Source organism: Porites lutea, chromosome 3 (assembly GCF_958299795.1).
Source record: "Porites lutea chromosome 3, jaPorLute2.1, whole genome shotgun sequence".
NCBI lineage: Eukaryota > Metazoa > Cnidaria > Anthozoa > Scleractinia > Poritidae > Porites > Porites lutea.
The window spans coordinates 30,223,478-30,251,235 of record NC_133203.1 but is presented as its reverse complement, the minus strand read 5'-3'; the positions used below and the strand labels follow the sequence as shown (position 1 = coordinate 30,251,235).

The window sequence follows — 27,758 nt, the reverse complement described above, 5'->3', positions numbered from 1 at the left end:
TTATTACGTTGAAGCGTAACTCTTTTAAAATTTCTTCGCAAATTTGGCGCTTGTCAAAAGTTAGAACCGGCTGGCCGTAGAGGTGATTTTGGACATTTTTTCACGCGTGCTTCGATGGTCCTGAGTATTGAATGAATGCAATTTGTCTTAAAAAATTGTGAAATACTGCATTTTGTAGGAGGTCTGTATGATAAGCGCCTCATAGTACTCTTTCTCGACAGATGTGGTGTATAAAAATAAATAAAAGAATGGTTTGCACGCACCCAGATTTATTGGCAAGAATTTGTAAACTTGTCGAACGCAAAAAATTCGGCCTGATTTGTTTTCCAAGAATTTGTTTTCCACGCCTTATCTACTGTGATCAAAAGCCATTATTGCTCTTAAGTGTGACCGAAGACTATTTTTTGGGCGTATATATGAGGCTATATCAACTCGATACAAGATTTGTTTTACTCCAAAATCACTTAGCTTTTCCCTCAAAAGTCACATGAATGTGCCTTAAGTTAACTGATTTGTGGAATACAAAATTATTGTTTAATTTAAGTTATAAATTTATCAATGGGAGCTTCGCTTTAAGCTGTGGCTAAATCTATATATTATTATTGTCACAAACACAAATTTACTACATTTTTTTTAACCACAGCGGTATAAGATTCCTTAGAACATAACGAAATATAGTGCACATTGTTATTACCTTCAGAAGATGAATCATTTACTGGCAATTGCTGCAGAGAGTGTAAACCACTTAATTTGCAGGTGAGTTTTTCTCCAACAAGAACATTTTCTGCCATGATTGCGCGGTGAACTAAACCCAAATTTTCCAAGTGAAGAAGGGCCTCGCTGATGTCGATGAGCATATTAAGAAGCTGCGTGGCGGACAGATTAGGATTCTTTTCTCTGGACTTCCTCAAAAGCTGCAGAAGATCACCCCATATTTCCAGCTTGGTGATGAGATGGTACGGCAAGCTTTTAGTGTCGTGGCAAAGAAGGACGGGAAAGTTTGGGTGCTGAAAACGATTTAATCGGCTCATACTGTAGGCTTCACGATAAAGTTTGCCTCTGGCCTGGAATTCTGGATTGTCTTCCAGCAAATGTTTCTTTTTTGCTATCAAAACCTTGACGGCGACCTTTGTAGGAATATGAAAATGTACGAATGAAAAAAAAAATTAACCAGACAGCTAAAACTTTTATTGCAAACGAAACTTCAGTATGGTATCGAGGTATCGAGGTATCGTTCATTGACCAAAAGACTTCACATACAAAACAATTGTTGGCTATCAAGTCGATCATGCTGTCTCAGAAAAACACTGTGTCCAGGATCCTACAGGATAGCCACGCATGGAGAGTGGTTTTCGATAAGCTACAAACTTAAAGGTCAGCTGCGATGTGACTGGTTAAGCTTGCGTCACATACTGCGAATAAGCGCCGATATCCTTGTTACGAGCCGCCAACAGACTCAATTAGCAACACATTAATGGAAATGGGTTTCGAATTTCCAACCAAACTGATTGACAAATTGACAAAAGCTCTTTTTAACAAGCCAATCATGGTGCATCCTCCACTCCTGGTACACTGGAGGGGAACCAGAACAAGAATTTCGGAGCTGTTTCGTAGTCGGACTGTACAAGAAGTTTAGTTACGACACTGGCGCAGGCTATGTAATTGGAAGCGCTCTCGCGCCCTTACCTTTCCTCCTTGGAACATCCCTGTTCTAACGAAAGAGCTCGTGCTTTGATGAATTGTTTTGTTACTGATTTCCAGCGCCTGTGCTTTGTATTCTAAGGCCAAGCGTTCGGAATGCTGTTCAAGTGGAAGGACTTCCTCTAAATTTCTATCCCATGAAAGAAGGAGAAGAAGGCTGGTCCTGTTTTCCTTGTCCGGGCAAAAGAAAACATTATAACCTGCCTGCTCCAGAAGCACTCTACACTCTGGTGTTTTTTGGATTTTTTCATCTTTGAGACAACTTGCTAAACATCCAGCAGCTTGCACTCTTGCTTCTGTTTCAGAAAATAAAAGTTCGTAAGTATCAAAACAAACAGCTTGCGTGTAACTTCTTTATCTTTACTTTTTCCCTTTTTTTTTTTAATTTGCGAGCTATAAATATCCGAAGGGGTTTTCAACTGGAGATAGAGTTTTGGTCCATTTATTGAGCCACGGCTTTGTTAATGTTCTCAAGATCAGTCCCTAAGGACTTTTCTTTAGTTCTGGTATCAATCTCGGCTCTTCTGTAGTCACCTGGTCGAGAATTCACTAAAAGTCTTATAACTGGGCGGGCTTCTCTAAAAGTATTATCATTATTATCATTATAATAATAATAATAATAATAATAATAATAATTTAACCATATTTATGCAGGATTGCTGCTTCAGTTTTAGGTAAAAAAAACTGCTATCAATGCAGGTCCTGTATCATTGTCATTATCATTATTCAAGAAGTTCAATAAAAACATTGATTTTTAAAATTTTATCTTAATCCTCGTCATGATTCTTTACTACTATGCTAAGTGAGGATGTACATCTAATGCATCAATAATATTCATTTATAGCCTTCCAGGCCCGTTAAGCCGATACCGTAAGTCGTCTCCGCGGTGTGAAGCAGAGCATATGCTTCTTTACCTCGATTTCAAAGCTAATGGTTCAAATCGCTTCCATTTTCTGCTTGCGAAATTCATCGCTAAAAGTATTTCTTGCCCTCGAACAACCCGGTCAGGTTTGTGCAAGTTTTGTTACTCGCTACTTTCTTTCTAAACAGCTGCAAATATCAAACTGATAGAAAAGTATATGTGACCAAAGAAAAATCAGAATGCGAACGGAACGCAAACGGAACGAGAAAACGGGGCTTAACTTTGCTGAGGGAAGAATTAGATTTATACTTCATGTTGAAACATATCAATATGCTGCCCCTCTTTTTACAGATTCTGATATTTTATAAACAAAATTTTCTTTATCAGAATCCTCTTGCTATGATGCATGATAAAAACAACAACAACAATAATCATCATCATCATCATCATCATAATTATCAAAGAGAGAAGAAAAAAGCCGTCTGTGAACGATGCAAGACTAGTCAGTGGTTTGATTTGGATGAAGGCTCGTTTTACAAACATTTAACTAATATAGTGAAAGGCGCGGATAAAACGACAAAGATTAAGTGCTTGGACAAGAAAATACAGCAACAACAACAAAGGATGAGCTTGAAGAATTTTGGAGGCCAATATGGGAGAACACGAGCGACAAAACTCACTAGGAGGACTGGATACGAAGCGTTGAGACAGATTTGAAGCAACATACATGTATAGAGCAGCCCAGAGCATATGACATGAAGATCACAAAGGAGATGGTATTTGAAAGCGTGAAAAAGAAGAGAAATTGGTCTTCTCCAGGTGATGATAAGATTACAAATTACTGGATAAAAAGAGTGAATGTTTTCCACCAAGATATCGCAACAGCACTGAATGTTATCATTGAGAACAGACTCGAGTTGTCTACTATGTTGTTTTCACTCCCCTTACGTGCGTTCCCTTTGCGTTTCGTGTGCGTTCCCTTTAGGGACGGACCATTAATAAAGTTATCGGGGGAGTGGGGAATTTTTGAGCCACAGGAACTTTTTTTTGTTATCAAATTCCTTGTATGAATTTTTTTTAGGCCGTAGCATGAATATTTTTTAGTGTTAATTGGCGTGCATGAATTTTTTTCATTTAATTTTCCCTTGCCCGAATATTTTTTTTGTACTTCGCCCCCCTCCCCCCATAAGTTGTCTAATGGTCCGTCCCTTATTAATATGCATAAGGGTCGAGTCCATGACGTCACCCATTGTTATAACCCAGGAAAAAAGTGCGTTCTTCCATACTAATTAAGTGCCTTGTCAGTGTCTAGCTAGCTAAGTAAAAATCCGTTCCTCCATCTAATAACTGTCTTCCAGCATACTAATTCGGTATAGGTTTACTAATAAGCTTCTCTCTACTACAATACATACATACGTTATTGTTACCTCCCCAAAGAGGATTTCAATAGGCACATTACGCTTGCCTAGGCTTGCCCGGGCTCTTTTAACCTTGATTGGTTCATGTAGAATCTATTATGTGTTAACTATTATGTGTCGCTTTGCTAGGAAAAAAGTCTTACTATCACCAATATTCTTTAAAACATCGCTTCGCAAAGTTGTCCCGATTGGGAGCTAGATTCCACGATTTCGTTGGAAATGACTGACTTGCTAGATGATATATTAGTTTTTATGTGGAGGAATTGAAGTCCGCGGACAGCGATCCTAGTCATGAAATTTCAATTTCGGTATTGGAACCTCGGCAGCAAGAAATAAACAACAGCAAAAGGCAAACAGAGAAGTGGGAATAATCGTCGCACAAAACAATCAAAGCAGCCAAACGTCAATTCAAGTGAAGCGACGTCGACGCGTAATTCGAACGAAAACGCTAAAATGCAAGCAAATCACAGCACAAATCAAAACAGGAAAGCAGCAGAGGTGCTAACAAAAAAGGAAGTAAACTTCGTCCCATGTGTCAGAACTTCGTATCAGAACAGCTCTAACGATAAGTCATGAAAAATTTGGAAAGCAATCGAAAGCTAACGGTTAACCAAAGAAATACTTGACGCTCAGAACATTGTATCTGAAACTTGTTTCTTCAGTAGCAGAGGACACATTCGCGGACAAAAGAAATTCGCTTGTAGTTAGTCAGATGCAGGAGGCACTTTGAAAAAAATTATACAGCCTAAAACCTCATTTAGCCGCAACAAAGAGCGCTAATTTTGGATCAGAGGGCCGACCAGAAACAAAACCCCCAGAAAATCAATATGCGTGTCATGACCTCTCAGCGTGAAACAACCGACAAAAAACTTGTAGTTAAATCAAAACTTAGAACCCTCCAGAGTATAATCTACCCACCAGAAGGAAAAAACTTATTGGAACAAGCAGCATCATTTTAAGAATTTTAGTTAATTCTTGACTTTCGTCTGTTTCTTTTCATAATTAATCGGACTTCTTCTCACGGCTTTCTCTCGAGGGAAACAGAATTTGAGTCCTCTTCAGACAAATTAGCGCTTATCCTACGCTTGCGAGTAGGAACGCTAACTTTTTCTTTAACTGAAATGTGCTCATCAGGCTCATCTAAATATTGATGCCGAAATCTAGACGCCTGTAAATCTCACTCGAAAAGGGTCATGTTCAATATTCAACAGTCGATCGCTATCACAATATTCTGCATTGTTTGCATTAAGGCAGTCACGCGCTGACTTGATGACGTTTCAAACAATCGATTAAAATGAGCGGACGTCCCAGAAATTAGACTTCCTTTTAATTACAACCTCTAAAAATAACTTTAGTGAAATTCACATATCCCGGCCAACGCCCTAAGATTCCCTCTCTGTCCCATTATGGCTCTTGGCTATGTGTACTGTCCCGAGAAAATGTGCTTCATGTTTGCCCCTGCTGCATAATGGAAAGAGGACATAGAGTGGATCGCGCATCATACACACTCTGGTGAGAAAAAATATGCAGCTCAGTTGGTCTGTGATTGTTCTAACAAGCTAGCATTAAGCAAAAGTAAACAGCCTTGGAGCCAGGATCGTATGTTTCTGATATGTCACAAAAAAGAGTGTAACTTTTACCTGAGGATAGACTAGCCAATATCGCATGGTATCAAGGGGCGGCTCTCGTATTTACCTCAGCCACAGGTCACAAGATTCCATCCTTATGGGGTGATGAAGGAGATGTTTGAAAAACATCGCCAAGAGGCTAAACAGAAAGCATTTATCCAACACCAGCGCCATACACGCAAATATGACGAACGCTTTGAACTGTGTGACAACGGTTTTAATGGGAATCCTACAAGTTTCATGTCCAAAAAACGAAAGAAGACTCTCGAGACGACTCAGATGCTACACTTTGTCTAGAGGAAGACGATGTGCTGCGTCAGACGTATTACAAGTACCCAAGAGAGTACGGGCATCACCCCGAGTGTAACCGGGTGTTGAAGGTTTTGTATGAAGGCAAACACGTACCTTTTCAAAGTTATGTCATCACCCCCGAAGAACGTGAAGAGCCCAGGGGCCCCACTCACATATTTTAATGACGGGGGGGGTCCGACAGAGGTTCATATTATATACCCAAAAAAATCCCAACTTCAGAATTTGTCTACCCAAAAAAATCCCTACTTTTTTTAGCATACCAAAAAAAATCCGTCAGTGTTTTTGCATCAGCAAATTTTATTATTTATCTTCTGGAAAGCTAAAACATGCCAACTTCAACTTTGGTTTTGGTCAAAAACAAAACTATAAATTGCGCTTAAGTTATTTTTGATTTGAGCTGATGAAGAATACAATACCCATAAAAATCCCTCTGTTGTTTTCGCGACCCAAAAAAAACCCGGCGTCTTTCATAGACCCCAAAAAATCCCTTTTGGCAAAAATGTCAGACCCAAAAAAATCCTTCGGACCCCCCCCGTCATTAAAATATGTGAGTGGGGCCCCTGGGGTGAAGAGATTGAAAACAATAAACAGTTACCTTCTTATTCTAGAGCTTTTGCACAAGATGCACGCAGGTCAAAATGTATTGCTATGCTTAACAATATAAGGAACCCTAGGTCTTCCCTGTTTATTCTAAATAAAAATATTACATCGTTGCCCGTGTGTAAATAGAGCTGTATTGAGATCCTTTGAAAGTTTTTGAAAGTTTTTGTGAGAAATAAAGTTTTATTCATCTTTACACCGCGTTAGTCACTAATTATGTTTAACAAATGTTTGACTCGAGCTCTAAAATTTGCATGTGAACTCTCTCGTGTGCCTTTTGTTTGACAAACAATAAGTCATACCCAACACCTACTCTGATTGGATAGTCCTAGATGTATTGTTCAGTGTCTATAACAAGACCTGAACACTACATGCAAGCTATTTTATGCGACGTCTTCTTCCAGTTCGAGTCTAAGACCGTCAGTTCCGTTTACCCGAAAAAAAAAAAAAAACATGTCCAACATGGCCAGCAAGTTTACTGCTGGAACCCCAAACATCCTCGGAAAAGTGTGGAATATTGATGTTGAAAGAGAATATCGGAAACTAAGCTACCTGTTTCAAAACCCTGAACGGAATTATCACAGAAAGTTTAAGACAATTAAGATTGTTCATACACCAGCAAAGCTCAACAATCATGTTTCCTTTCTTTTTCGGAGAGAACTTAAGCGAATTTGAAATCGCCAGGAAGGTGGTAAGTCTCCTCCTCGAACTTTTACAGAACGTGATGAAACAAAAAGATGAAGCATTCGCCAAGGGGGTGTGGATACAAATAGCAAACCTGATCAAAATGGTCCAATTTCGGTTTGGAAGTAAATTCACCGTTTTACCCACGGACGGTAAAAACTCTGACCAGTGGAGACGAGAGGATCCTGGAAACCGCGAGCCTAGTCAACTCACCGGAATTCGAAAGATTAAGACAAAACGCAAAATACGAGACCTTAAAACACTGAAAGTCAAGAATCCCAAGCGACCCAAACTCAAGCGACAGCATGGAGTTATGGAGAATCGGACACTTTTAGTAGAATAAATGTTTGTAAATATCTTTCGTTTAATACCAATGTTGTTATATCCTACCGTTAGAATCGATGCGCGGCGAATTTACAAACAGGAAATAAAAAAAAAAACGTTTTTGTCTACCTATAGACTTTGTTAATCATTTATTGCTTAATCATGTTGAGCGCCGATAGCCAAACAAAGAGGTAGTCGAAGTCCAAATAAAAGTGTGACAACTTATCCACCAATACAACAAGTCTCGGCTATTCCGTAAATTAACCCTAAACATGTTTACAACTTACCAATCATGGACAACGGAGGTATTTCGAGCTTAATTGCGAACCTCCGACTGCGTGTCCTTTTGTTAGTTGTGGTGTGGTGTTTACAGAAAGATGCCAACATGCTTTCAACCAAACGGATACGCGATAGTGATTCAAAAAATATTCCTGTAAATTTATCGTTGATTTTCGAGGGCAGATCGGGCATCAAGGGCACCAAAAAAACAGTTTTGTTTCTCAGACACACGCACAAAGATCACGCGTGGAAGTTGCACGTGGGAACAGACTCGCACTTCAAGTCAGAGACTGACTTGACTTTAAGTGTTTTATTTACGAATCACTCAATTCAAAATCAATCGCGGGTCAATTTATTGCAATGAAAGTGTTTCCGTAAACAGGGGCATATCAGTTTTGAGGTCATCATTAAAAGGTGTGTTGTGAACGTTACTATAGAAAGTTCGCAGAAATGGATAAAATCTCAAAACTGTGAAATAAAAATGTTCACGTTGCATTGACAGCTGCTGTTTTGCTTCATTAACTGATTCACTGAGATTAATTCTAGGTAGATAAGAATCCGATTTTGACTGCATGAACATTCATTTTCGCGGTTTAAGTTATTATCAATAATTTTTATTTTTCTTATTGTACATATATATGCAGAGTCAAAAAATATATATATTAACCGCTGTACAAATTAAATAATTAAATTGTGTGTCTTTAAGGTTCACATAGGAAATTTCGTAATATTTTAAGATATACGCACACTATAAGAAAGTTGTAAGGTCTTGTAACGTTTAGGGAGTGTTTTTGAGAACATGGCCCGTGGTTTTTCCCGTTACCCCCAGGTGTTCAAAGTCCATGAAGTTCAGTTAAAATAGTGAAATTTGCAATACCTTGAAACGTTTTGACTGTTGGCGGTAAAAGAAAAAGCCCTTTTGACGATGACGGTTAAATTTTAGGCCGTTTGAGGGCTGACGGTTAGCCCTATTGAGACTCTCTACCAACTGAGCTATGAAGACCATGCATGTTGAGCTCATCTTAACCCGTGAGTGGAATGAAACAGAATGGAGATGATCATGGACTGCGGAAATAAAAATGTTGATTTGACAAACTCTTCGACAGTGATTTGAGAGAAAAAAAAAATTGCGATTCGGATTTGCAAAATATTTTTTGGATTTTCCCTTTTCGGCTTCCGTGCCCAATATTGAGCCTATGTTGTATAGATCATTTAAATAATACTAGATAGCCTGCCGAAGGCTCTACGTCGCCTGTTCATTTTTGCCCTCGCTTTTCAAAGGAATTAATAATACCTTTACAAACGCTGTTGTTCGTAATATCAACGAGGATTGACGATAACAGTAAGCAAAACCTCCAGTCGGCTCCACCTCCTCCCTTAAGATAAGAGTTAGTTATCAATGCAATGAGGCCCATGGCGCGTTCCCCGGTTTCTTGAGGCTCACCGTGCACCTAAAGAGATGAAAAAGAACAAGAACACCAACACATAGATAAAAAAAATAGATAGGCTTGAAATAGTACGACCAGATATTCCAACTGAAGATAAAATGTTGCAAGGAAGCAAGCAACATTAGATAAACTTAAGGCAGACATTATAAAAGTAAAAACAAAAAACAAAAGAAAAAACAACTATTAAACAAATTAAACAACAACACACGGGCAAACAATAGTGACACTTTTCGGTGATTCCTTAAGTAGGATCAATGTAGTCCTTTGTGATACCAAGAGGCAAGGTCAAAATGAGAGCTGAACCACCCAATATTGGCCCTTTACGATAATGATATATTTTTTTTCCAAATTTATATCTTATAACGATGTTATAAAAGCAATGATGATTGGCAACTAAACTTGACATGATGTAATTGTGAATCGGTTGATCCGTTGGGGGAGTAAAAGTTTTGACTGAACTGAGACTGAAAAGGGATTTAAATTGTTACGTAGTTATTCGTTTATTTATTTGTATTTATTTGTTTGTTTATTTTTTCGTTTATTTATTTATTTAATTGGTTCGGGAGAGTAACTAAGACAGTGAAAATATTGGAGAAAATTAGTCGTCTCTCTCGACATTGAAATATTTCATTGATTGAAGCCTCAGCTGTCTCAAAGTGGTTTTCAAGTTAGAATGAAGTAAAAATGCAGGAAGAGATTATGTTATATGTTATGGTGACAGGACTGAGTGGAGTCCAATTCGGTCTGTAATCATACGAGTGATAAACAAAATCGGACCGCTATTTCTATTTCACTTTTTACATTTAATTCATTTTATTTGCCGGAAAGTAAGCCTTAGAAATTAAAAGGACGTTTGATCAATTCATGCACGCGCATCGGCTCCTGACGCACGCGCATTCTAGTCCTATCTTAAACTTTATAGCGGAAGGACATCTGTGAGCAGCGGCTGTCTTTTTAAAAATCCATGTCCCCTCCCCCCTCCCCACCCAATATAATGTTGAAAGATCAAAGGAATTGTGCCTTGACGGTTTCAACACTGTCTGTGGGGTGGGGGGAGGGGGGAGGGGCGTACAGTGTTAGTAGCGCGCGTATACAATTTCGCGTGGGTTAAAAAGCGTTCGAACTGTACAACTGTCCCAAGACTTTATCCATGATTGTCTGAATTTGCTGCTCAACCAAAAAACGCAGTTTTTACTGTGTTTGAACAGGGAAAATATGTTTTTTTGGGTTTTCAAGTGAGTTATCATATGAGGAGCAGGTTTGGAAGATGTCCGGTGTTGTATAACGGACTTTTTTTTGGAGTGTGAAAACGACCACGTTAAATTCGTCATAACGTAAAACCTTCTTTGTTGCATAGTCGCGCGTACAATATTTCAAAGAATAAACGGGATTAACGGTTAAGCGGTTACTGGAGCAAACGGTTTCACAGTACGTAATGGTGTATACCGGAAAAATTTCCGTCGAACAGCGGGCCGGGGTTTGGTTTCTTAAAGAAAACACGGGGCTAACGCTCCGCGAAATTGCACTGAAATGTGAAAACTCAAAGTCGTCTGTAGCACGGACATGAGATAGAACCTGCAACCAGCGTTCACAAGTGGAAAAAGTTACTCGCAAAAGCGTCTGAATTTTAAATATTTTAGAAAATGGGTAGTAGGCTTGTTTTGGGGCTTCATGGACAGTCATGGACAGTCAGAACGTAACTCAATTCTATGCGTTTCACAAGTTCTGTCGCAAAAAGCAGTGCTGTCTTTTCACAAATCCATGTCCCCTCCCCCCTCCCCACCCAATACAATGTTGAAAGCTCAACGGAATTGTGCCTTGACGGTTTCAACACTGTCTGTGGGTGGGGGGAGGGGGAGGGACGTACAGTGTTAGTAGCGCGCGTATACAATTTCGCGTGGGTTAAAAAGCGTTCGAACTGTACAACTGTCCCAAGACTTTTGTCCATGATTGTAGATAATTTTTAAGGAAAAAAGGGATCCTTATAAATTACTATGGGATTACAAGCCCCGTGAAGCACTCTTCTGTCCGGAGTAAACAGTAAAAGTTCGACAAAAATTCACCATTTTGTAAAGATTCCTTTGGTTCGCATGCTTTACAAATGGTGTAGTACAATAAGTTTTTATTCGATCATTAAGTTGGAGATATTCAATTGCAAAAGTGACTTACCTTTTGGTGTAGGTAAATCAATACACAATGCAAATGAAACCAGTCATCTCTTTTCTTAGTTATGGATATTCTTCTCTTCTCCTCGGCAACTTTCGGAAGGAAAGTTAAGTCTTCGCCTTTCATTTTTTCATTTCTACAGAACTCCTGACATTCATCCAGGAAGGGAATCGACTTTTTTGACGCTGTTGATTTGTTACGCAATTTCAGGAGATGAGAGATGGTCCTCTGGATGAACTCTAGTGAATAACGAAAAACATCCTTCCTTTTGGCTTTCAATGTTTTAAGCATCCCCTGCATCTTTTGCAGATCTTGTTTCTGGTCCACAACGGGCGAATTGCCTTGTAAGACCTGTCGCATTAAGGCTAACCATAGAATACGGCTGTAGACTTCAAGTTTGAGATTTTGCTGCGAATGTTCATCATTACTAAACAAAGTCTCGGATGATAAAATCGATGACCTGATGATTTTCTCCACAACCATTAAATTTTCTTCCCTACAGCCAAAATTTTCTTTGCAGATTAGATGAAACAGCTGATGCAATGCGCGCCTGACAACTAGACCACTGTTTAAACTGCAAGATAGTGACGCCAAAATCTTGCAGACCTCTTCCCGGTCATTTGAAGAAATGCAATCTCTCCAGGATTTTTCAAGATACGGAATAACTGCACTCAAAATGAAAAATTCTCGCTGCCTCTTGCACATGCTAGTAGTCCTGTCCATTTCGCGTATGAACTGTTCTGGGTCCTCCAGAAATAACTGAATTGTCCACTGGTGATCTCCATCTAAATGATAGGAGAAGGGATAACAAGATTTAATTTCATGTTTATTTTTGCAGCGTGTGAATACCGTAAATCCTCTATTAAGCTCCCCCTCTCAATTACGCCCCCTCCCCCCTCTCTAATAAGCCCTCTCCCCCCCCCCCCTCTCTCTCTCTCCCCCCCTCCCCCTCCCCTCTATCCTTATTCTTCACAAACAATTAACGTGGCCTGATCGGTTATGTTTTTTTCAGGCTGGAAATTCATGTTGTTTTTGGTCTTCGGCCCCATGACCATGACCATGACTATGACCATGATACGGAGCTATATGTTTGCATATTTTAAACTCTGCAGAGGGAAATTTTTTAACAGAAATGTCTGAAAAGCGACATAAGAGTAATAAATTTGCGAATTAACAAAATATAATAGTGAGAAACAGTCCCGCCTTCGACCGCCATGTTTTTGTTTCGATCTATGGTTTTTGACGTAATGCGCATGATCAGTACATAAATCCGCTGGCAAGGCCCTTGCTGATCGCTTTGCAAGTTGTGAGAACATCGTTTGGATTTCATTTAAGAGAATGTATGGGAAGTAGCTAATCCCCCCCCCCCCCCCCCCCGCCGCTGTACGGAGTGCCATTAAATGTAAACTAATTCACCCTTCTCATGCTAAATCTTTGCAAACCTTTACCCGCCTTCCCTCACCTCTCCTCCACAGTTCACGTATGTGGAAGCCCGAGGTGTCGGGTAAGTACGATTGTCGGTAACCGTTATAGCCTTAGCAACGTCATAAAATGTGTATTATTCCTTTACGGACCTTTCGACAACGTAACTGTGCCGAGTGATGTAATATCAGTGATAAAAAACTAACGCTTTTCACTGTAGGAGAATGACGTCATCATACAAAAGGCGTCTTCACTCTGGCATCCTCAATTTCAAACCTTCAAAACCTAATTTTCTCTGCACCCTTAGACTGGTCAACTCCAAAACGCCTAGGAAAAGTAGTGGTAATGGGCTTGTTAGTAACACGTCCAAAATAAGGAAATGTTCAAAACCAATTCGGTCAATGCATCAATACTGGGAAAATTTATCCTTTACCCTTAGGGATAATAATAATAATAATAATAATAATAATAATAAATATTACATCCTAAAGCAGATGTGGAAAGGCTGTACATCCCAAGAAAAGATGGAGATAGGGGCCTGATTGATGTAGAAACAGCATTCAAAACTGCAACAATAGGACTTGATCACTATCTGAAGCACAAGGAAGGGCAATATCCAAGGCAGGTGCTTGAACATGAAAGATCTAAAGCCAAAAATTCAATATCCAAGAATGCTACTAAATTCAAAAGGGAAGTAACAATGCCAGAGAATGAGAACAGAGAAGATAAATCTGCCTCTGAAAATGCTAAAGCCCTGAAGCACGTGTATAAGTCCAGGATGAAGTCAATGAAAGAAGAAAAGTGGAAAAACAAAGCATTGCATGGCCAGTATCCAAAGATCCTAGAGAAGCCTCATGTAGACTCAGTCACCACCAACAAATGGTTGTCAAGTAATTTGAAAGGAGAAACAGAGGGATTACTTGTAGCAGCTCAAGACCAGGCAATAAACACCAGAAACTACCAGAAAGTAATATGTGGCCAGCCAGTGGAGAGCAAATGCAGATTGTGTTCGCAACATGAAGAGACAGTGGACCATATTGTATCTGGATGTGAGGTATTAGCCAAAACAGAGTACATCTCCAGGCACAATAATGCTGCAGCATATCTCCATTGGAGCATATGTAAAGATCATGATATAGAGATTACAGACAAATGGTACGAACGCGAACCAGAGACCGTGACACACAATAAAGAAAACAACATCACCATCATGTGGGACATGCCAGTCAATACTGATAGAACTACAACAGCGAACAGACCAGATATCATTGTTAAAGATTCAGTGAATTCCACCTGCAAACTTATTGATATGACTGTTCCATCAGATAGAAACATCGCACTGAAGGAAACTGAAAAAAAATGCAAGTACAAAGACCTAGAACTAGAAATACAGAGAATGTGGCATATGAAAACCGTAGTGATCCCTGTGGTTGTTGGTGCGCTTGGTACAGTGACGAAGGGTATGGTAGAAAACATCAAGAAAGTATCAGAGAGAGCTACTATGACAGAGATTCAAAAGATCTGCATGCTGGGATCTGCACGAATCCTTAGAAAGGTGCTCAGTGTATGAACAGAATGATTGACTTGAGTGACTGACGCTCTAGGTGCATGGTTTGCGCCCGGCTGATGCACAAAAAGAACACCAGCAAAGACTGTGATAATAGAGACAATAATAATAATAATAATAATAATAATAATAATGATTTCTATAGCGCCATATCCGTAGGCTCATGGCGCTTTACAACTGAATATTTCAAACTGAAAATTTTGTAGATTGAAAAATTTATATCAATAATAAAACACAAATATATAAAAATACAAATTAAAAATGCTTATCTAAAAATTAAAATTAAAACTAAAGATTGAAAGTTAAAATTCTTATCACAACATTTACACTATATACATTATTCTAACAGAGCTTTAATTAAATGTTCTTTGAATAAGAAAGTCTTTCAAAAGTAGGTTGAGTTTGATCGTCCGGGTGAACGTAGTCCTGAATAGGACTGTTGTTGTCGATAGTGACTGACGTTTCGACAACCTCTGCCTATTCAGGACTACGTTCACCCGGACGATCAAACTCAACCTACTTTTGAAATGACTCCTGGGTTCAAACCTTACACAAGGAAGTCTTTATAGAAATTTTAAATTTTTTAATAGCGGGGCTCCCGCGCGCGCGAAGCGCGCGTGGGACAGAGCCCCATACTCATGGAATATGGTCAACCTCTTTTCGTTTGGTTGTCACGTGATTGACCGAGCGTACGTACGTACGTACGTACGCGTCTACAGATTGTACGGGTGGGGTAGGGAGGGGTGTCTCAGGCGTGTCTTGGCAAGTCCACATCTTTAATATAGGATTTTAAGACATTCACAATATGGTCAATTGACAGCTGTCAAAACAGGATAGCCACTGACCAGTATCCCATGGCCATATCGCGGGCTCATGTGTCAACTCATCGAGGTGACGTGATTTGTTTGGAAGCTGTCCGCTGACCAGTTAATTGTTTTACTAGATCGCGAACAATCTTCAATCTCATACTTTTACTAGTTAAACTGATAATGCACACATATTGGACATCAATGATTTGATCAATTGACAGCTGTCAAAACAGGGTACCCGCTGACCAGTATCACTTGGCTGTATCGCGGGCTCAGGTGTCGACCCTTCGATGTCAAGTATTTTTTTGAAGTTATCCGCTGACAAGTTACTAGTTTTCAAGTGATCGCAGGCTCAAGTTCAAGTTTGTTCTAAATTCATACGAAATATGTTGTGTTTATGTACTACACAATTAAAATTTTGATTGCAAACTGACCTCGGACGCGAAAATTCAGCCAGCTGTTACAGGCAGGGAAGACAGTTGCTTTTGACTTTTCTCACCATGGTCACGCGTTGGTCACGCTCTGCGTCCAATTTTTATGCTCTGATTGGTCAAAATTTGACAGGTGAGTTCATTCGGAAAATTTATGCAGCATCTTGAATCTTGTTTACTTTGACAGCTGAAGCTGACAGAGTTTTGTGTCAACTTGTGATGTTTTTAAGTGTCTTTTTCCACTGGATGTGCAAAATGAAATTCAGCTGCTATCAGGAGTCCTCTGTTATTCATGGCTAGTTTGTTTATTGGGTTTTTGGTTGAGGAATACGTCGCTTCTCAAAGTCGGAAATCCGATTTCGGATGGCATCGTTTTCGTTTTCACCTTGCTTGATACGTAAGAGGATTGCAAAGTCTGAAGCGACATTGGCTTTTCTTGATACCTTTCAGGAGCTGCATCTCGAATGGTAAGCCAGAGAAATTATTGTATTTGATGTTTGTTTTTTTAGATCTTATTTAATGAAGTCGAGCGGAGTTTATGCGGTCATTTAGTTTATGCACGTTTGTAAGATTTCAGACAATGATCTGACCGAGTATCAGGTTTGATATAAGCTTACAGAACTTTAAAAAGCCTTAAGACAGTTTCTCACTGCAAATAGAAAGAAAACGTTCCAAAGAATATTTAGTTATAATTCTGGCCGGAAAAGAAAGCTTTGAGCGATTTTCTTGCCTCGAGTTCGTCTTTGAAAAAAGCAAACACCGGGAAGCCGGCTTAAAACATAAAGTTAACTTTAAGCTTGAAGACTCAGGATTTTTAGGGATACTTTAATACTTGTCTTTCTGAATGAAAATTGTTGTTTCTGTATATGTTTCACCGAATTATATTTCTTTTATTGATTGTTAGTAGTCTCTCTTGTAATTTTAATCGCTGTGCCGATTGTTTTCAGTCGTTCAGTGAACATCGCTTGCAGGAGTACTCAAAATGCCGCGCGTTAATAAACCATTAAATAAAAAATAAACAGAATAAATTCTTTATAATGTTGGAGCGTAACTCTGTTAATGTTCATTCAAACACTCGCCACAGCTCGCACTACAAAAGTGAGAACCGGAAGGTCGTATAGGTGATTTTGGAAATTTTTTTAACCGTTTATGAATATTGAATGAGTGCAATTTGTATTGTGAAATACTGCTTTCTGTCCGAGGTCTGCCGGTATGATAAAAACAGTGCCTCATACTACTGTTTCACCTCAGATGTGATGTATAAATGGTATAAAAGGTTGGTTTACACGCACCCAGATTTGTTGACAAGATTTTGCAAAGTAAACTTGTCGAACCCAAAAAAGTTGGCCTGATTTTTTTTCCCACTAATTAATCTACGGTGACCAAGAGCTATTATGGCTATTAAATGTGATCGAAGATGATTATCAGTTTTTGGGTGTTCATATGAGGCTAGCTATCAACTCGATGTAAGATTTGGTTCACTCTTGGGCTGTTTGCAAATTATTTTTCTCTAAAATCAGGTAGCCTTTCCCTCAAAAGTCACATAAAATTGCCTCTAAAGTTAACTGAATTGTGGAATTCGAATACAAGTTTATTGTTAAATTTAAATTATAAATTTATTAATGGGAGCCTCGCTTTTAGCCCTGGCTAAATCTATATATTAGAAATTATTGGTAGAATTTTTTTTAAGTTTTGTCATGATAATGATTACGTATGGGTTCTGGCAATGAGTTCCAAATTGTTGGTGCTGCAAAGGAGAATGATCTACAGCCATATTTGTTCAATTTTGCTGAGGGTACTGACAGGAGCCTTTTAGAAGAAGAACTTAAGCTTCTTGATGGTCTGTAGGGTTGCAACATTTCTGTTATATAGAAAGTGCTAACCCATGTAAGGCTTTAAAGGTTAACAGAAGTATCTTGTATTTGATACAGCCGTACATTGGAAGCCAGTGTAACTATTTGAGAATTGGCGTGATATGATCATGTTTCCTGGAACGAGTTACAAGACGTGCAGGATAGAGTTCAAAAGCGCGAGAGATTTTTATCTCAGCCCTAGCATGTGTTGTCTAGCGACTTAAACTCCTCGAGCTTCTCTGAATTTTCCAGATCAAACAAGCTGTGCCCATCGTACATAATTGGGCTCCCTTAAAAAATTGCACTTGATCAGAAGCCTTCAAGTCCCAGGGACCCCACTCACATATTTGAATGACGGGGGGATCCGACAGAGGTTCATATTTTATACCCCAAAAAATCCCAACTTCAGAATTTGTCTACCCAAAAAAATCCCTCAGTGTTTTTGCATCAGCAAATTTTATTATTTATCTTCTGGAAATTTTTCTTTTCACATAGATTACAATCTCAGAAATATCCCGTAATACCACACAAGCAGTAAATTGCGCTTATGTTATTGTTGATTTGAGCTGATGAAAAATACAATACCCAAAAAAATCCCTGTGTTGTTTTCGCGACCCAAAAAAATCCCGGCGTCTTTCATAGACCCAAAAAAATCCCTTTTGGCCAAAATGTCAGACCCAAAAAAATCCCTAGGACCCCCCCGTCATTAAAATATATGAGTGGGACCCCTGGGCTTCAAGTTCATCCTCCGCCGCGACAAATTCATGATCTATTTTAATTGGTGGTTTTCTGGAGCTATCCTGTGGCTTGTCCTTTCTGGCCATCAGTATCTTAGCGAGGACCTTTCGAATTCTCTCCAGCAAAGTCTCTATCAGGAGCGTGGCCAGGATTTTCCAGGTGTGCACACAGTTTTCAAAACTTACCCTAATTTCTTACTCAGTCTTCCGGTAACGTGCGTTTCCCCGTTACATTGGCTAATTCTGTTAACTAGGTGGGGTTATGCGTGGATGAAATGGCACTTATAATTGGTGAGAAAATTAGGTTAGACACTTTGCCCTCACGGACGACTCTCATGTTTTGCTGACACTTTCTACCTTAGAAAGGAAAATTGACACTTTGCCTTCCCCACTCCTTGTAAATAATGTCGCCCGGCTGTTCACACTTTTTTTTTTTTAGAAAACAACAAAAAAGATTGTAAATCTTAGTTTAAAATTGCTTTTAAAGTTTTTTTAGATAAATTTCTTACCTGAATCAGTATACATTTGCCTAAAGAAGCATTAAATGCTTTGCGCAAAATATAATGCAATGTACAATCGGAACGAACTTTTGAAACACTCCGTAATGTATGTCGCTTTCCCCCCATCTAACAGCTCCTCCCCCCCGATTACGAGCCTCAGCGCTCCGGAAGTTAAAAAATTCGTACCGTCTGGTTGCTATGAAGTGACGTAATCATCCAGTTGAGTATCCATCACCGTAACACTTTTGCGGTCAACTACCGCAGCGCTCGTAAAGTACTTTAATTAAAACCGTGTTCAAAACCCTGTAGGAAGTCTGTTTATTTTTGAGTCGATTAATGCACTGCTCACTTTCATGAGGTCAACTTTTGAATAAATTATCAAACATTGTGTTAAGCAGGAAATCTGCCTATGGTTCGCGGGAGAAGCAACTTCTATAGCGGCGCAAGACAAATGTTTCGAGAGTTGAGGATGTGCTAACAAACTATTCACTATGCGACGAAAGGAGAAATCACTGGCATGATAGCTGCATGTAATGGTAATTTTATCAATCCAGGTCGCGCTGTGTTCGCTCGAGAACGCTGTGACAACCTCGTTTGGCCCGCTTCTCAATACTTCCAAAACATGTTGTAATCGGTAAGTAGACTTAAGCACTTAGTATCGCCAAGCCATTCGAATCAGTGTATACCCAATTCTTTGTCTGAAGATTCTCGCAAACACACATACCAATCAAGTAAATCTGGATGGAAGAGGAAATCGTCTCCCTAAACGCAGCCACATTATATTTTGAAGGATGACGGCACAATTCAACGCCGTGTCTTCCAGGTCAGCCCTAATTTATAGTTCGTAAGAGTATAAATTGCGATCTCCCTATTTTCGCTTAAGCTTTCTTTAAATAAACTTCAGTAGAAACAGAAGAACGCAGACATGACATTCCCCTGCATGAGACACAATCGGCTGAAGGAAATATCTGTTTACAAGTCGCGTAAATTATCCATTCTTGCGCACCGCAAAATCAGTTAAGATCAGTCGCTGGAAACCTGGTATATTACTAAGCCTGAGCAATTCTAAGAATAACACGTTTAGAACTTTGACGCGTAGAAAAAAAGGCAGTTTTCTATATCCTTTCTGGTTCATCCAGGTGGTAGTCCTGGCATATTATTATGTCTGAGCGCTTCTAGGATATATAACACGTTTAGCATTTCAACCCGTAGCAGTAAAAACAATTAGGCAGTTGTTCTATATCCTTTCTGGTTCATCCAGGTAGAAGTCCTGGCATGATATCATTATGCCTGAACGCTTCTAGGATATATAACACGTTTAGCATTTCGACCCGTAGCCGTAAAAAAAAAATAGGCAGTTGTTCTATATCCTTTTTGGTTCATCCAGGTAGAAGTCCTGGCATATTATTATGCCTGAGCGCTTCTAGGATATATATCACGTTTAGCATTTCAACCCGTAGCAGTAAAAACAATTAGGCAGTTGTTCTATATCCTTTCTGGTTCGTCCAGGTAGAAGTCCTGGCATGATATCATTATGCCTGAGCGCTTCTAGGACATATAACATGTTTAGCATTTCGACCCGTAGCCGTAAAAAAATTAGGTAATTGTTCTATATCCTTTCTGGTTTATCCAGGTAGAAGTCCTGGCATATTATTATGCCTGAGCGCTTCTAGGATATATAACACGTTTGGCATTTCAACCCGTAGCAGTAAAAAAAAAATTAGGCAGTTGTTCTATATCCTTTCTGGTTCATCCAGGTAGAAGTCCTGGCATGATATCATTATGCCTGAGCGCTTCTAGGATATATAACACGTTTAGCATTTCGACCCGTAGCCGTAAAAAAAATTAGGCAGTTGTTCTATATCTTTTCTGGTTCATCCAGGTAGAAGTCCTGGCATATTATTATGTCTGAGCGCTTCTAGGATATAGAACACGTTTAGCATTTCGACCCGTAGCCGTAAAAAGAAAAAAAAATAGGTAGTTGTTCTATATCCTTTCTGGTTCATCCAGGTTGAAGTCCTGGCATATTATTATGCCTGAGCGCTTCTAGGATATATAGTAGCAGTTTGACCCGTAGAAAAAACAAACTCAGCCGTTCATTTTGTAGGGCATATTTAAGCGTTTTTGTCTGTTTATTTCTAGTATGAACCAAATTCCTATTTGCCTGCTATGCCGGCTCGAGTCGCTAAAATTTCCACGAACTCGCACAAATGAGCTTGCTCACAGGCTATCCCATGTTTATACTCAGATCTTCCTACCGATAATTAAAACAACGCTATTTTTTTCTTTCTTCTCGCTTGTTTTTGGGAGGGTTCAGTGATGCAGACGCATGGGTAAGAATTCTCTTCCAAGATTATTACTGTGAATTTTTATTAATAATTTAATCCTTTTGTTTTAAAATCAGTTAAGTATAAATTTCTGGATTTCTTTGCATAGGTTAAGTTAAAACTTATTCGTTTTAATAATTTTGGTTTAAAGTAATTAAAAGTATGTAAAAGGAGGCTTCGCTCTTAGCCTTGGCTAAATCTGCATATTAGCTTTTATCCTAGCCCCCAAATGAGGCAATCCCGGATCCCGAAAAATATTATTGAGAACTATCTACCATTTTAAGCGTATGAGATTGCTTTAAGGTATCATCCAGGGTAAGAAATCATCATTTTTCTAAATTTGCAATTTTTAGACGATTAAATAGAGCTCATCAATTCCTCAAAAATTCCGGGAAAAAATGTTTTTTTCTGTGCAGACTTATGGAGAGCAAAAGTGTTTTCTATGCTAATTAATTGATTGTTGACAAGTACCTGTCATACTTGATACGCGTGCCGCTGTTGAACCAAGCTTAATCACGCAATTTGACAGAAATCGTGGTTTACAAGTATAGTGCTCACTGTTTTTCCCTGGAGTTTCAAAGTGAATGCCTCCAAAGAAGAAATCAAAGAAAGACTATCGTCAACTCGTGGGTACGTTGTTTAGAAAATAATCAAGTAGTTATCACCTCTGGTTTTCCCACAGTGAATTTTAGGAAATGATAGAAATTCAGATTATAAATATACTATTCTTGTTCTGGAAACACAATACTTTTCTTGCTGTTTGTTGCACTTTAGTAACAGTTATTTAAGTATATATTTAAAAACAAAAAAACAAAAAAAACGGCAAAACAAATAGGCAAACAAGACAAAACAAAAAAGAAAAAAAAAGGGAAGAAAGGAAAAAGAAGATCCTCAGCAGAATTTGAACCCGGTACCTTCGGGCGGACACGACCTCACATAGCCACTACGCCATTGAGGATGGTCACGTGATTTGGTGAAAAGTCTCAGCTTTAATGCCTTTTCCGTGGAACTTCCGCCGGCAAACGACCGGGGCAAACGATCGAGCCATACTTAACCGATTGAAAAAACGACTCGAAGCAATCGGATGAAATTAAGGCTAATTGAAACCAGGCTACTGACAGTAAAAAACAATGTAAACGCATTTCATGGCAATGAAAGAACATAAGCGATACAAAGCCGACACAAATCCTCCGCGAAGTAGGATGCAAAACATTAGCTTATGTTTTCTTATCTCGATTTCCGCTGTTATTTGAAAGGTAATGCTCAAACTCACATCCTTCCCCCCCGTGATCTTGGGGAGTCCTTAAGAAGAAGAAGAAAAAGAAGTGCCTTTATTTACCATACATTTCACAAGTCCGTATTTTATAGTCCGTATTTTATACCCAGTCCGCAGTCCGTAGTCCGCAGTCCGTGTTTTATACTGACCGCCATAAATTCATTCATACACATAGCCTACTACACTACTACAAGGTAGGAGATCAAGCCAGCGTCGAAGCTGAAGGAGTCGAAGAGAAAATGCTCATCTTCTCGTCAAGTTTAACGCCTGGACGGATCAAAGGCTTTTGAATCGTACTAATTTGAAAGATTCCTGCGTGTCTTAAATTTGGTAAGACCTCTATCCTAACCGTGCTGTAGCGCACGATGCACGCTTTCAGCGAGGAATTTGATGCTACCGAACTTCGGCGAGCGCGTGCTTCTTTGGAAACGATAGATCTTCGCGCTCTCGAGTTCGGACCCGATTAACTACGAAGTGCGTCTACTACGAGTGAGCGAGTGACTCATTTGCATATCTCAGTCCCTGCAATAACTCGTGGTACGCTCGCGCGTTCCCACGAGTTAAAAAGAGCTTGTCCGTTTTCGTTCTCGACTCCAAGACAAAAGAAGACGACAAAATCGTTTTGCCGCCAAAGAGTGGGCTTCGAAATTAGCAGGGAGCGGCAGGGGCTCCTACTACAATCAACAAAAATGGCTAAAAGATGACAAAGATCCTGAAAAACCCGTTGAAACTACCGCGGAATCGAGTTTCACGAGCTTTTTAGGCCGCGAAGCAGCCAAGCGAGAGACGAAGTCACGAGAGGTCCCGCGCCGTATAAAAATCGGACGACTGTTTTGAAGTCTATTGTAGCGGGAAAAAAGCTTCAAGAAAAACTCCAGGAAGCGGTGTTGTCGATTTTTCAAAGGAAGTGTAGAACTTTTAAAAAATGTATCGAGTAAAAGTTGGCATGGATCAACTTGGCTTGTCCAGTGCGAAAATGAAAACTGCCCGTTGCAAATAACTAAATGACATGAAGCTTTCCCGACAACAGAAAGGATCGAACAGAGCAGAACCTTTGAAATAAATTGTTCATCTGTTGTAGGGTTTCGTTTTCAACTTTTCCTGTTGTGTCACTATTGTTGTCCCTTCTCTGGTATGCATCAACATTGACAGCTTTGATGTTATAATCCGTTATAATCTCATCGCGGGTAATACGCCGCCAAAAATCTTTTTCCACTGTTTTCTCGAAATGAAAATCACGGCAAGTTGAGGGTACGTTTTAAACTCCAAGTGGGCAACCCGTGAACCAATTTGGCTAAAATTTAGCCAACTTACTGTCAGATAGTTTTTCTAAAAAAACCGTGTCTGCGAATTTTGATTTCTTTTTCTTTTTCAGTTAGAGTATTTTTTTCACAGGTAGTGCTAATGATTTGCTATCCCTAACTTCCCCTGCTTATAACAACAGAATAAACACACTTGACAAAAATCTGAGGCAGGGTTTTTTTAGTCAAACGTGTTAAGAAGCGAATGCGTTCTTAATTGGCTTCTTCCGTTAATTTTTGGTTGGACTGAACTTAAATTTACAGTAACACCCACTTTCACAAAAAGCTTCTCATTTCTGAATCGCGTTAATAATTTAATTTTTTAAGAGAAACAAGCATTAATCTGGAACTATTAGGCTTTCAGAAAATGTACGGTTATTGGGGTATTTTTTAAAAGCAAAAGCGCTAGCGCCGATCAACGCGAGGAGGGTGCTTGAGGGTGGATGATACATTAAATCCTGTTTTGTTATTGTATTATTACTAAAATGTTTCTAAAAAAACCTTTTAAATCATTGCAAATCAAGATTGGTTCGTTTTTGAGTGCGAATTCTAGGTGAACTGGGTGAAAGCATTTAAGCCATTCGCCCCTGAACCGCCCGTAGCAGCCCGTGCGGATCCACGTCCTTTCTACCCTTTGTGACGTTATCAGTTTTAACGGTCAAGGACAACTTTGTTCGCTAACTTGTGCAGAGTGAACAGATCTTTCAAACCATACCAGAATGAGCACAATTTAGTCAAGGACACCGGAGAAAGAAGCAAAAAACCACGTGACATTAACCTGAAAATCTCCAGGAAGATCTTGTTCCATTGCTCACCTACTTTTCCTTTCACCTAATCCTAAGATCCTAAAAGCTGTCCTAAAAACTCTTCCCACCAAAATGAAGCCTACTTGCATCTGGATCAGAAGAACGCAAAGTGTACGACCTGTAAACCGGTTTGTGGTAAGTTTTAGCTCTTAATAGCACGACAGTGACCAGAAAACCACTCGACTAGCTTCAAAACGCAAAATATCCAGGAGCGAATGGGTTAACTTTCGCTCAAACGTAACTTATAAAAACAACTTTATAATATCCATTTTCTAGAACTTGGTCTTCTATTTACGCCAGATAATGTCTAAAGGCTTACTTCATCAACTTAACTAAATTAATGTACTCTATCGAAATAAAACAATTTTTTGTGAATCATTATCTGACGTTTCATTCATATGTGACCGAAGAAATCCAACTAATCATTGATAAAAAGCCCACCTACCCCCGGACGAGAAACGTTTTTTTGTATAATAAATTGGCCTTATTATGAGTCCCTGGTCCTGGATCCGGCTTAAGAAAGTAATGTCTTTTTTTTTTTTTTAACGCGCCCGACTTAAAGGCAGAGAAAAAGGAACAAAAAATGATTTCAATGCGATAGCAATCATTTAAGTTAGCCTGAGATGCAGCTCCTGGAAGCCACAAATGAAGTCTGAAGAATCGCTAGGCTGTCCTTGAACTTTGAACTTTCCAAAACGAATCAAAGTTGACTTGCTATGGTTAACCCTATGAAGACGCTCACGGCTAAGTGACTCTCTTCTCGACCAAAAACCGAACAAAAACATTTTTGAATTTAATAAAGAAGACTCTCCTAAACACCTTTTTAATTTCGCTTTATGGATCCAGGAGAATAAGACAATTGCAAGTTAAAACAATAACACAAACGTCTGGCTTCAGTTACAAGTTAACAACCTCATGGACACGGATTTCGCATATTTTATATTCATTAGTTTCCCCCAGAATATTCTTTGACAGAAGTCGTTGAATGTGCTTGAAATTCGGCTCCCTCTTGTCTCTCTCTCGCTTTAGCTCTTTCTCTGTTATCCATGCCACGTTACGATAAAAATAATTAAAATTTAGTTGAAAACAAGACTCCGCTTTGCAGCCTTTTTGCAGCCTTTAGTTTGATTTTCCCTCGAAACGTCCGGGTGGCCACGTGATTTACCGCCAAAACAGGCTGCTTGAATAAGATATTTCTGCCAGCTTTACATTATTGGCTGACGTGGGTGCGTAAGTACGTTCGGACAGACAGTTGGTCACGCGACTACCGAATTTTCTCGCATCGATAGGTTTAATATTTTTGTCCCCGCAGGGATTTGGCCCAGAATACGAAATCCCGAGGAGGTACTCTAGTAACTCGCGCGTGTATTAAGGAAAGTACTTACAGTTGAAATATACAGTCATACAGTCAATATAGAAAACATCTCGATTTGCTTGAACAGGGGCCGCGAGGAATCGGTAGGTAATAATGACGTTTCTATTGTTTGCGCCCGCAAGTACGAAATGGTTAGGATGACGTAAAGACAACATCCCCAAGGGACTGCTTACGTAGATTTTGTGTGCAGTCATACTTCGACTTTGCGTTACGTGTTATCAGTGACATCAGTTTTGTGACATTCTGTGGAGCAGTTGTTTCAGTGAAAGTTATGGACCAAAATTTTAACCACACTCGTTAAGCGCAGAAGAAGTTGTAAGGTGCGTATAACTGTGTATATATAAACACTTGGACAGTTTTCCAGACACGACTTCACAAATCTTTCATTGGAAACCTTGCCAGACACTCTTTCTCTCTCTTTGACCGGAATAAGACTCAGCCCCAAACAAGCAAGACGAGTGAACAACGGCTAGCTTCTCACTAGCAGAACGATAGACGATTACAGAAATTCGCCGACAATCAAATTCTGTGCTGACTTATTCTCTGCTCACAGATGTCCTTCCGCTATAAAGTTTAGAATAAGACTAGAATGCGCGAGTGTGAATTAATCAAACGTCCTTTTAATTTCTAACGCTTCCTTTCCGGCAAATAAAATGAACTGAATGTAAAAAGTGAAAGAGAAATAGCGAAAAATTCAACTTCTTATTAAGTCTTTTCTTATGCTTTAGAATAAACTATTCTCGAAACTGAGAATGTTTTAATCAAAGCCGTGTAAGTCGACCTGAAACTGTGCATGGAACCTTGCGTTTCCTGTATTTATCTCACCTATTGTATGGAATATGTGTGAAAATCTTCCTTATGATTCGGTATATTTCAAAGAGCTACACAACGAGCAAGAATGCTATTGACCGAGAATATACAGAGCGGGGGCAGCTGTAGTGTCAACTATTACTACTTTATATTAAAGAGGGCTCCGCTCTGACCCTCGTTTAAGTATATCTTGGTCTTGGGTATCACTTAAGCCATGCGATTAAGCTTACTGCTACTTACTTACCATCGTTAACAAGTACATCTTTTCCAGGGCGTGGTCTCCACACAGACACTTTCTGCTCTCTTCCTTCGGCTTGTTGATTCTCTAATTGCATTTGTTTCTGACAGCAGATTTCCACGCCGTCTTGAAAGTCATTCTCGTCAGAATTAGGCGGTTGTTTTGAGCAGTTCTGGGTTCGGCATTGGGCTACGAAAAAAGCAGAGAAAGGTAAAATACTTTCAGTAGTCCGTCGGTTATAGGCTTACTTATACGTATATCTGTGTATTTCTTGCCTCCTATTAGCTGTGTTTAAAGTACAGATAGGTTTTTTCCGCGATTGCTCAATCACGAGTTACAAGGGCCAAACCTCATAGGCAAAACGAGATTCTACAGTTAGTACCGAGAAAACGTTATTATTATGTAATAACATTTCAAAAAATATAATTTGTAAATTTGGTGATTTAAATCAAATGCGCAACAAAATAAATTTTAAATACTGTAACTACAACTGTATATCTAGCCGGATTTATGAAAAAGTTATCGCCAGACGGACCTTTTGCATGCAACAGTTCTTTACGGCCAAAGAAGCCATTATAAAACTAAGAGTGCAAATAGTCTAGGATTTGATGACCCGAAGTACTTTTAAACAATAGTTAAAATCCTGTTAAACAGCATCTAAAATTTGCATATTTTAGCCGCTAACGGTCACCCAGCAATGAAATGCTGGGGATGGCAGTAAAAAAAAAAATTTCCTCATTCTAACTGCAATTTCGTTATTAGGATGGATAGTAGTATTGATGTTAAAAATATAAGGCAAAAGTTTTGTCGTCCGAAATCGAGTGGAACGCTTTTAGGTAGACTGCCTCTGAATGATGTAAAGTGACATTTCCTTGCAGGTTATC

At 39.2% G+C, this 27,758-nt stretch overlaps 1 protein-coding gene across 1 annotated transcript in view; it reads right to left on the bottom strand.

The window, feature by feature from the left end:
• LOC140930904 (uncharacterized) overlaps positions 1 to 27,758 on the bottom strand; it is a 142,224-nt gene that overhangs the window by 82,289 nt on the left and 32,177 nt on the right. Inside the window, exons 9-13 of the mRNA XM_073380624.1 lie at positions 26,881 to 27,063; positions 11,426 to 12,207; positions 9,103 to 9,259; positions 1,687 to 1,997; positions 695 to 1,127 (exon numbers count right to left, since the gene is read on the bottom strand). Coding sequence (XP_073236725.1) covers positions 695 to 1,127; positions 1,687 to 1,997; positions 9,103 to 9,259; positions 11,426 to 12,207; positions 26,881 to 27,063 — 1,866 coding nt within the window. The remainder of the gene's footprint in view (positions 1 to 694; positions 1,128 to 1,686; positions 1,998 to 9,102; positions 9,260 to 11,425; positions 12,208 to 26,880; positions 27,064 to 27,758) is intronic.